This window comes from Diaporthe batatas (genome assembly GCF_019321695.1).
Source record: "Diaporthe batatas strain CRI 302-4 chromosome Unknown Contig00003, whole genome shotgun sequence".
Taxonomy (NCBI): Eukaryota; Fungi; Ascomycota; class Sordariomycetes; order Diaporthales; family Diaporthaceae; genus Diaporthe; species Diaporthe batatas.
In genome coordinates, this window is record NW_025408550.1 from 3793018 (window position 1) to 3805199 (window position 12182).

The 12182-nt window shown below is 13.1% G+C and overlaps 1 protein-coding gene across 1 annotated transcript; it reads left to right on the forward strand.

Moving 5' to 3' along the window:
* Positions 1-10599: 10599 nt before the first annotated feature.
* Positions 10600-12046, forward strand: KVR01_002007 (GPI-anchor transamidase). Its single transcript, XM_044793197.1, has 2 exons — positions 10600-11279; positions 11345-12046. The coding sequence occupies exons 1-2, from the start codon at positions 10741-10743 to the stop codon at positions 11988-11990; spliced, it is 1185 nt and encodes a 394-aa protein (XP_044647022.1). The 5' UTR covers positions 10600-10740; the 3' UTR covers positions 11991-12046.
* Positions 12047-12182: the final 136 nt, after the last annotated feature.

The window sequence follows — 12182 nt, forward strand, 5'->3', positions numbered from 1 at the left end:
TAAAGATAATATATATAAATTATTAATATTATAAATTATTTTAATTACTTTAATAAAGTTAATTATTATTTAAAGTAAAAGGATTTAAAAATAGTTTTTAAAACTATTTTAAAAGAGAATTATAAAGGTTATATTATAAAAGATTTTTAATATATAATAAGAATATAATAAACTAAAAATATATATTATATATAAAAGTAAGGATATTAGTTAATTAATTATTTAACTTAAAAGAGATTATAAAATAATAATTTTTAACTTTTAATAAAAATAAAGATAATAAATAAAATTAAAGTAATTAAAAGGAATACTTTAAAATATAAATTATTAATATAAAAGGTATAAACTTAAAAATAAAAATTAAAGATAATAATAATTATTAAAATTAATAAAATAATAATAATAAATAATACTTTATTTATTATTTAAAGAATTAAATATTTATTTATTATTTTATTAATAAGGTTAATATTTTAAAATTTAAATAAAGTTTAAAATAAATATAATTATTTAAGACTATTTTATTATAATATTTTAAAATATTATTTTAAATATAAATATAATAAAGGTTTTAATTATTAGAAAATAATAATTTAAAGTATTATAATAAAAGATTTAAATATTTAATTTAATACTTTTATAAAAGGTAGAGTATAAATTACTTTTAAAAATATATATATTAATTAAGTTTATAATAATTAAAATAATATTTAATATAGTTTTATTTTATATTATAAACTTTAATATATTATTTTTATTATTTTTAGATTTAAATTAATTAAATATTAAAGTTTATAATATAATAAATAAAATAATTTATATTAAAGATAAACTTTTAATATTTTTAATTATAAAGTTTAAATATTTATAATTTTTTTAAAATATAATTTAAAATATATTATATTTTATTTAATAAAAATAAAACTTTAATATTTATATAAATAATTTAATTATTTATTAATAAATTAATTATATAAACTTTATATAAATATAAAATATAAATTAAAAGTAATAAAATTTATTATAAATTTTATTATTAATATTAAATATATTTATTAAGCTTTTAATAATTTAAATTTATAATTTAAAATAATTATAATTTTAACTATATTATTATTATTATATATATATTTATTAAATAAAAGTTAGTTTTATATAGTATTAATAAAGAAATAAACTTTAAAATATATTTTTTAAAATATATTTATAAAATAATTTAAAAGTATTTTAATAAATTTAAGTAGATACTTATTTAAAACTATTTAATTATATTATTTATAATATAAAACTTAATTTAACTTTATTAAATTTTATAATAAGGTTAGAATTATAAAATAAAGTATAAATAAATATTAATAAAAGTATATTAATTAATTAATAAAATAAAGAAATATTATAAACTATTAAAATATATATTTAAGATCTTATAAATAAAATTAAATATATTTATATTAAAAGTAATTTATAAATAGTTATTAAAATAATAAATAATATTATAAGTTTAAATAAATTAGTATTAATACTTTTATTTTTAATATATATTTTAAAATAGTTAATTTTACTTTTAATAATAATAATACTTTAAAGAGCTAAAATAATTTAAAAGCTATAAAATACTTTAAAATAATTAAATATATAAAATATAAAATATATTTTAAAATTATTATATAAATTAAATATTATATAAATACTTAACTTTTATTTTAAAGTAATATTTTTATATAAAGAAAAAGTATAATTAAATTAAACTTTTAAAATAGTTTTATAAAAGGTTATAATATAATTATTTAAATAAAAATATATTTAAAGTATTTAAATTAATATATATTAAATTATATTATTAGAAAGTATATAAAAATAATATATAAAAGTAATAAATAAAAGAATTAATATAAAGAAAATAATAATTAAAAAGCTAAATAATAAATATAAATTTAAATATTTAAAATTAAAGTAATATAATACCTATATAATAAAAGAAAAGACTTTTAAAATTAAAGAATAAATTAAATTATTATATTATATAAAAGAAGTTAATAATTATAAATTTACTTTAAACTAAAATATAAAGGTATTATTATAATATTAAATATTTTATTTAATATATTTATAAAAGTAAAGTTATAAAATTAATTAATAAAAGTAATTAATTTTAAATAATATAATAAAACTTTTATTAAAATATATATATATTTAAAATATATTTTATATATAAAGTTAAAAATATATTTATAAAGCTATTTAAAAATAAAATAATTATATAAAAATATAATAATAAAAATAAAATATATATTTTAACTTAATTATTAATAATTTAATATATAAATATAAAATTAATTTAATTTTAATATTAAAAGATATATTTTAAAATAATAATTTTTAATTTTATATAATATTATATAAATATATATATAATTAAAATTAAACTTTAAAAGAGATCTTTATTTAGTTACTATTAGAAATAATTATAAATACCTATATAAAATAATTATATAAATCTTAAAACTATTTTATAAAATTATAAAATTAAATATATACTAATTTATAACTTATTAACTTTATTTATATAAAAAGTTATATATAATTATATCTTTATATAATTTTTATTTATTTATTATTATAAATAATATAATTAGTTTTAATTTTATTAAAATATAAATAAATAATACTTTTATACTTTATAATTTAATATTTTAAAAGGAGAAAGATTTCTAATTATATACTATAAAGTTAAAAGCTAAGAAATCACCTTTTTACTTATAAAATAACTTAAACTTTAATAATTATAAAATTATATAAATTAATAAAATAATTAACCTTATTTAAAAGGAATAAAATATACTATTTAAACCTATATAATATAAAACTTAAAATTAAAGAGATAAATATAGATTATAATATATTAAAATAATATAAATTATAATAATATTTTAATTAAAAGCTTTATTTATACTATTTATAATAGTATAATTATAATAAAACTTTATAAAAATAACTATAAATAGTTAAATATTTACCTATAATAATAAATTAATAATATTAATTAGGGACTAAAATATATTCTATTTAATATAAATATATTAAAACTATATATATTTATAAATAGATTACTTATTAATATTACTAATTTAAATTTATAAATTAATTTTATTATTATATTTAAAATAAACAATTAAATAATAATAACTTTAAATTATAAACTAATTTAATTTATTAAAGTTTAATAAAGTATAAAAGGGTTACTTATAATATTCTAATATTAAAATATATAAAATAATAATTAAATTTAATATTAATATTACTAAAAAACTACTTTTAATTCTATTATTTTAAGTATTATTACTAAAATCCCTTTATTATTTATATAAACTTAAAATTATAATTAAAAATATTTAATAATTAATATTATAATATTATATTAATTTTATAAATAATAAGAAATAAATAAGACTAAATAAATTTATAATAATAATAACCTAATTAATATAATAATAAAAGTTAAATTAAATAATATTTTATAAAGTTTATAAATAAAAATAAACTTATAATTTATATTAAAAAAAAGTAATTTACTTAAAGTTAGAATAATATATTCTTTTCTTTTATAAACTCTATTATTATATTTTAAAAGTATAATATATTATATTTATTATAAAGATTATTTTAAAATAATAAATTATTATAATTACTCTTTAAAAATATATTTTAAATTAAAAGTTATTAAATTTATTTTAAGATATTATTTAAAATAATAAACTATTATAGTTACTTTTTTAAAATAATATTTTAATTAAAATATTATTTAATTTTATTAACTTAAATTTAAATTTTAAATAAACCTTTAAATAATAAGCTTTAAAATTAATTTCTTAACTAATTTATTTTTAAAAATATATTAAAATAGAAATTAAGTTATAAAATTATTTTAAAATTTTTAAATTGTTTTTTTAATTAATTTTAATAACTTTTTATTAATATTAATATCTAAATTAATATCCTAAAGGTTAGTAAAATTACCTTCTTAAAGTTACTTTTTTAAAATTATTATTTTAATTATAATATTTAAATATTTACTATTTAATTAAAATACTTAAAAGAGTAATATTTTTATTAATATATTTTAATAGATTTTATAAAAAGTTAAAATAATTATAGATTTAAAATTACTATTTTAATAAGTATATATAAAAGGTAATTATATATATTATTAATATAAAACTTATAGTTAGTCTTTTATATTAAAATAATTTAATTTAAAATATAAATATTAAAATATTATACTCTTTTAATTCTTTTAAAAGTATATAAATAATAAATAATTAAAATTAAAATATTAAAATCTTTATATAAATATTACTACTTTAATTATAGTAAGTATAATAATTATTTTTATTTAAATTATTATTAAAATAGTTTCTAATAGATTTATTAAAATAGTACTATTAATATAACTTAAATAAAAATATTATATTTAATAATTATATTATAAACCTTATTTTTCTTTTAATAGTATATTTCTTTAATATTTTTAACTTTAAAGATTTTAAAATTATTTAATACTTTATAATTAAATAAATATAGTAAATAATAGAATCTTTTAAAAAGTAATATTAAAATAATAAATATTAAAGAAAAGTATTAAAATAAAGTTTTAAAACTTACCCTTTATACTTCTTAACCTCTTTATTAAATTTATAAGGATACTTCTTCTTAAATATAATTATAATTTAATTTAATACTTTAAAATAAATTAAAAAAGTATATAATTTAAACCTTAATTTTAAAAGTATTTTTAAGAGTACTTTAAAAGGATTTTAAAAAGTTATTAAAAGAAAATTTAAATTTACTTATTAAAAAGTAACTAAATATAAAAGCTTTAAATTAATATAAAGTAGAAAAATAATATCTATTTATATTAATAAAAGATAGCTATACTTTTAAAATTAAATTTTAAAAGTAATAGTATTTTTAAATTACTTATTTAACTAAATAATTAGAAAGTAACATCTTATTTTTAAAGATTACTTACTTAATTAAATAAATAAAAAAACAAGTTTTTCTTTTAAATTACTTACTCCCTTAAAAAATAAAATATTAATATTAATATATAGCCTTATTAACTATATATTAAATATTTAAAATACTCCTTTTAAAGTATTTTAGTTTTTAAAATCTAACTATTACTATTATTTATTTATTTATATTAATACTATAAAACTTTATATAAAGTAAAACCCTTTTAATAAATATATATTATAATAAAATTAAAGTTAATAATAATTTTTAAAATTATTATTTAAAATTATAAATATTATAAAAATTAAATAAAATTATTATTTAATTTAAAGACTTTAAAAAAGTTATTATTTTATTTAAATTAAAAAATAATAAACTTCTCTTTAAAAATATAATAATAAAAATAATTATATATTTTATATAAATTAATAAAACTTTAATTATTAAAATATATAACTTAAAGTATTATTTTAAATAATTTATATTTATTATAACCTTTAAAATTAATATATTATTTTTAAATATTAATAATAAATAGAAAAATATATTTAATATTATTTAATTTATAAAAATTAAAATAATAACTATATATTATTAAAAAATATAATTAATTCTTTTATTATTAATATTATTTTATATAATTATTATAAACTTTATTACTTATTTATTAAAAATATTAATAAAATAAATATTATAAAATTATTAATAACTCTTTTTTAATATATTTATAATAATAATAAATAAATTCTTTAAAATATTATTTATTATTTTAAATAATTTAATATATATTATTAGAAATTAAATTTAAATTCTTCTTAAATATTATATTTAAATAATTAAAGAATCTTATAATAAATAATCTTTAATTATAATAAAAGTTTCTATTTATATTTTAAAAGAACTTTAAAATCTATTAATATAAAGTTTTTCTTTTATTATATAATACTTTTAAATTAATAATTAATTAAAATTAAAACTATATAATTAAAGTAATTATATATATATAAACTATTATAAACTTTAATTAAAATAAATAAATATTATATTAATATTATAATTTAATTTAAATAATATATATAATAAAATAACTAAATATTTTATAAATTAAATTTTATATAACTTTAATATATTAAATATTATTATTATTATTAAAGTATTTATTATTAAGTTTAAAAATATATTAAAAAAGCTTTAATTTCCTTTATTAAAACTTAAATATTTATTAAAGAATATTATAACAAAAAGTATTATTAAGTTTAACTTAATATTAATAATTAAATATACTTTAATTTAAAATAAAATATTATCTTTTAAATAAACCTTTTATAAATATTTAAAATAATATATTAATTTATTTTAATTAAAATTAAAATTAATAAACTAATATATTAATTTAAAATACTATTTAATATAAATATATATTTAATAATATTTATATTATAACTTATATTAAGTTTTTATTAATAATTAATTATATAAATAAAATAAATTATTAAAAAGAAAGTTAAAATTAAAATAATAAAAAAATTAAAAGTATTTAAGTATTATAAAGTTAGTTATATAATTTAAAGGAGAGATTAAAGAATAAAATAAAATAAATAATTATAAAATATTTAATTAAATAAATAGATTATTTTAATTATTATAATATTTAAATATTAATAAAATATTTAAATATAAAAGTTAATTTAAAGTTTTAAAATTAAATATATTTATATAAATAAATTATAATAATAAATAAGAATTATAATTAATAATAAATTATTATTATTAAAATTAAAAACTTAAAGATATTAATTTATATTAATATAAATAATTAAATAATAAAAAATAAAATTTTATTATACTTTAAAATATATTAATATAAATATATTAAAATTAAATTAAATTATAAGGATATATTATAAATAGTAAAAGTTTTAAATAAAATAAGTTTTAATAAATTTATTATAAAAGTATATTATAATAAAGTTAACTTTAAAATATTATAAGTTATATTAAAATAAATAAAGTTATATATTAATTTATTATAAATTTATTATAAAAATAGTTATTATTTATTTTTATATAATTTAACTTACTTATAATATATTAAACCTTTATTTTATTTAAATTTAATTTTATTATATTACTTTTATTATTATTAATTTATAACTTTATATTATTATTAATATTTTTATTACTATTATTTTTAAATACTTTATTATTATTTATTAAACTACCCCTTTATTACTATATTATATTTAATTATAAATATTAAAGTTAACTATAACTTTATTTTAATAAATACTTTATTATATTAAACTTTTATATTATATTATATTTTATAAATTAAAATTTAAATATTATTTATTTTAATATAACTATATAATAAAGTATTATTATTAAATAGTTAATTTATATAAAAGAGAAACTATTATTTAATAAATATTATTAAATAATATATCTATATAATAAAGAAACTAATATTACTTTATAAATATATATTATATTAAACTAATATAATAACTTACTTATTTATTATTAAAATAATTATATTATATTTTAATAAATACTTATTAATAAAGAATATAATAAACTTTTAAATTATATTATATAATTTAATATTTTTATTTTATATGTTTTTTTCTACTTTTTTAATTAATTAATCTATTATTTAAATATAAGTTTAAACCTTTTAATATTTTATTTATTTTTATTTAAGTTAATTATAATAACTTATTATATTATAATTAAAAGTTATACTTTAATAATTAATTAAGTTAATAAATATTAAATAATTTTACTAACTAATAAAAAATAAATAAATTTATAACTATTAGATTCTTTTTAAAACCTTTAAATCTATTTATATATAGCTTTTTTAAACCTATATTATTAAGGTACTTTATTATATAAATAATATTATTATTTAATTTATATAATATTTATTATATATTAAAATAAATATAATTAATTTATTTATAATAAAGTTTAAGTTAATATAATTATTAAAAGGTTAATATTTTTAATATATTATTATTATAATAGTATATTTAATTAATAACCTTACTTTTTACTTTAATATTTAAATAGTTAAATTTTTAAAAAATAAGCTATTATTAACTTTATTTATAAGATTAATATTATTATAAATTTAAATAAGTTAAAGACTTTAAGTTAAATTATAGCTTATTTATAATTAATATTTATTAATTATAAATATTATATAACTATTAACTTTATTAAGAATAATAAGAATAAAGGTTTTATTTATAAGAAATCTTTTAAGTTTACTTTTAATTAAACTTTTAACCCTTTTATTACTTTTAATTATATTATTATTATATTTAAATATTTAAATAAAATTAATATTACTACTCTTTTACTATTATAAAAAAGTATTTCTTTTAAATTATTACTTTTTTATAAGTAAATTTAATACTATAATAATTATTAAATTTAATATTATTATAGTTATTATTATTACTTATTATAATAATTAATTAACTTAAATTAAGAACTATACTATTATTAATAGTTATTAAATTAATCTTATCTTTTTATTAATAGTAAAACTTAAATATATAAATCTTAATTAAGCTTATTAAAATATTATTATAATTATTAATAAAATAAAGGTAGTTAATAAAATTAATAATTTAAATAAACTTTTATTTACTTTATTTTTATAATATCTTTTATAAATATAGTAACTTTAATATTATTATTATTTATTATTATAAAGGTAGTAAACTTAATTAAAATATATTTTTATTACTTAAAAGTTAAATACTTTATTATTTTTAGTTTTAATTATAAGAATATATTATATTATTAAATTATTAAACTTATTAATTATATAACTTATTATAGTATTATTAAAATCTTTATTTTAAATAATATTAAAATTAAATTTATTATTAATATTATAATTAATAAAGTTATAAAGATTATTTAAAAGTTAATAATAATATTAATTTATTTAATTTATATAATTATTAATAAAAGAGTTAATTCTTTATATATATTAATATTATTTTATTTATTTTTTATATTAATTAAATTATAATTAACTTAAATTAACTATTAAAGTTATAATATTTTAATATTAATATATAATATATATTATATATATTATTAGATAAATTAATTAAATAAATAATAAATTAAATTTAAATTAATTATAATAAGTAATATATTATAATATAAAAGATATATAGTTTTAAACTTTAAATTAATTAATAAATTATATATATTTATTATAAATTTATATATAATATTAATATTATTATAATATTATTATTAATAATACTACTTTATATTATTTATATTCTTACTTTATATTAATATAATTATTTACTTATTATTATAATATTTTATATTTTTATAATAATTAAACCTACTTATTAAATTACTAGCTTATATAAAATAAATTATTATTAAAAGGTAATTAATATATTTTATTATAAATTTATAGTAAATTTATTGTTTTATTATAAATTTATAGTAAATTTATAGTATTTATTAATCTATTATAAATTTATAATAAATTTATTATATTAAAATACTTAGTAAATTTACTAGGAATTTATTAAGCTATTAATTTATTTTATTTTTATTAAAATATTAATTTTATTTTTATTAAAATTAATTTTTAAATAATAAATAATTAATATTTTTAAATTAAATAAATATAAATTAATTTTAAAGTAAATTTTATAATTATATTATATTAAATTTATAAATGTTTATAATATTTTAAAAATAAACTTTATTTATATTATAATAAAATTTAAAGTTATTTAAAGAATTTTAATTAATTTAATTTTTAATAATAATTATTATATTTTAAATAAATAAATTAAGTTTATTAAATTTATTTTTATTTTAAAAATATTTTAAATTATTATTTTATATTAAAAATTATATTTAATAAATTAATAATAATATAATAATAATTTAATTTTTAATTATATAAAATATTAATTTTAAATTATAATTTAATATTTTTATTTTTATATAAAATTATTTTTAATTATAAATTTTATAAAAATTAAAATAATATAATTTATATTAATATATTTAATTATTATTAATTATAATAATTATAAAAATATAATTATAAAAATAAAAGAAATTTAAAAAATTTAAAAATATAATATAAAAATTAAATAAATAAAAAAAAAAAAGAAAGAAAAAAGAAAGAAAGATAGAAAGAAAGAAAGAAAAAGAAAAAGAAAGAAAGAATAAATAAAAAAAAAGTAAAAAATAAATAAATAAAAAGATTAAATAAAAAAATTAAATAAAAATAAATAAAAAATTAATAAATTAATAAAAAAATTAATAAAAATAATTAATAATAATTAATAAAAAAAATTAATAAAAACAATTAATAAAAAAATTAATAAAAAATAAAAAATATAATTTTTTAAAAGTTTAAATTTAAAACTTTAAAATAGAGATAGTTAATAGAAGGGGTAGGGTGAGTAAATTAATATTTTTAACTTTTTTTATATTTATTACTTTAGACCACCCTATCTAAGTACTTAAGTAGTGTCGCTTTCTCAGCTATAGTGGACCCTGGTGCTGCAAGGGTGTCAACCGAGACTCTAACACATGCATTATGATTCTCGCCTCTCCTTAAAACCCAAGTCTACATTCTTTCCCCCGCCTGCACCTCTGCCTCGTCAACGTCTGCCCCTACTGCAGGCATCGAGCTGAGGTGCTTCCATCACCGTCACCATGAAGCTCTTCAACATCCTCCAGCTACCGGCGTTGCTGGCCGCGGCCCTCCTGAGCGCCGCCCTCGTTTCCGCAGAGCACACCAGCAACTGGGCCGTCCTCGTCTGCACGTCACGCTTCTGGTTCAACTACCGCCACCTAGCCAACGTCCTTTCCATATACCGCACCGTCAAGCGCCTGGGCATACCAGACTCCCAGATCATTCTCATGCTGCCCGACGACATGGCCTGCAACCCGCGAAACGCATTCCCCGGCACCGTCTACTCCAATGCCGACCGCGCAGTCGACCTGTATGGCGACAACATCGAGGTCGATTACAGGGGATACGAGGTTACCGTCGAGAATTTCATCCGCCTGCTGACGGATCGCGTCGGCGAGGAGACGCCCAGGAGCAAGCGGCTCCTGACGGATGATCGAAGCAACATCCTGGTCTACATGACGGGCCATGGCGGAAACGAGTTTCTGAAATTTCAGGATGCCGAGGAGATTGGCGCTTTCGACCTAGCGGACGCCTTCGAGCAGATGTGGGAGAAGAAGAGGTACGGCCACGTCTTGTCACGGCCCTGACGTCGCAACAAAAGGCTAACACAGGCTCATATTGCAGATACCACGAGATCCTCTTCATGATCGATACCTGCCAAGCAAACACAATGTACACTAAGCTGTACTCTCCAAATATCATTGCCACCGGCTCTTCCGAGCTTGACCAGTCTTCGTATTCCCACCATGCAGACAATGACGTCGGCGTGGCCGTCATCGATAGGTATACGTATTACAACCTCGAGTTCCTCGAAGGCGAGGTGCGGGACCTCAGCAGTAAGAAGACACTGGGCAACCTCTTCGACAGCTATACGTATGAGAAAATACACTCTCACGCTGGCGTGCGGTACGACTTATTCCCAGGCGGAGAATCGGCAGCCAAGGCAAGGCTGGTAACGGACTTTTTCGGCAATGTACAGAATGTAGAGGTTGACGGCACGAAGAACAACACACTCGAGGAGGACCTGTTGGCACTCAGCAAGCACATAGCAGAGCTAAGGAGGAGGGTTGGTGAGGACGAGGGCAAGGGTCCACAGAAAAGTGTGACAGAAGAAGAAAAGAGGCGCGAGGCTAGCAACAACAGGGTGAAGTCTGCTAAGCCGTTGACAAACGAGAACTGGTGGGCCAAAAAGCTTCTTGGGGCTGTTGTTGTTGGAGGCTGCATCTCAATCTGGGGCCTGGGCTCATTTCTGGAAAAGTCAACCAGGTAGCACGGTAGATGATATATCCCTCCATCAAGCGATTGAATTTCATAATTTTATCTTTCAATCTGGTCTTGGCCCCCACATGCGGCAAACCCAAGGTATTCACTTTGTGTGCCGACCCTCCGTGAGAAGTGTCGCAGTCTATTTTGGAGGTTGGTGGAGTGAGGGCGATGGCTTCAGTGATGGCAATTCTCGAGA

Coding starts and splice junctions, on each gene's coding strand:
- KVR01_002007 (XM_044793197.1), top strand. CDS start 10,741: ATGAAGCTCTTCAACATCCTCCAGCTACCGGCGTTGCTGGCCGCGGCC. Junction 11,280..11,344: donor CAGATGTGGGAGAAGAAGAG/GTACGGCCACGT, acceptor CTCATATTGCAG/ATACCACGAGATCCTCTTCA.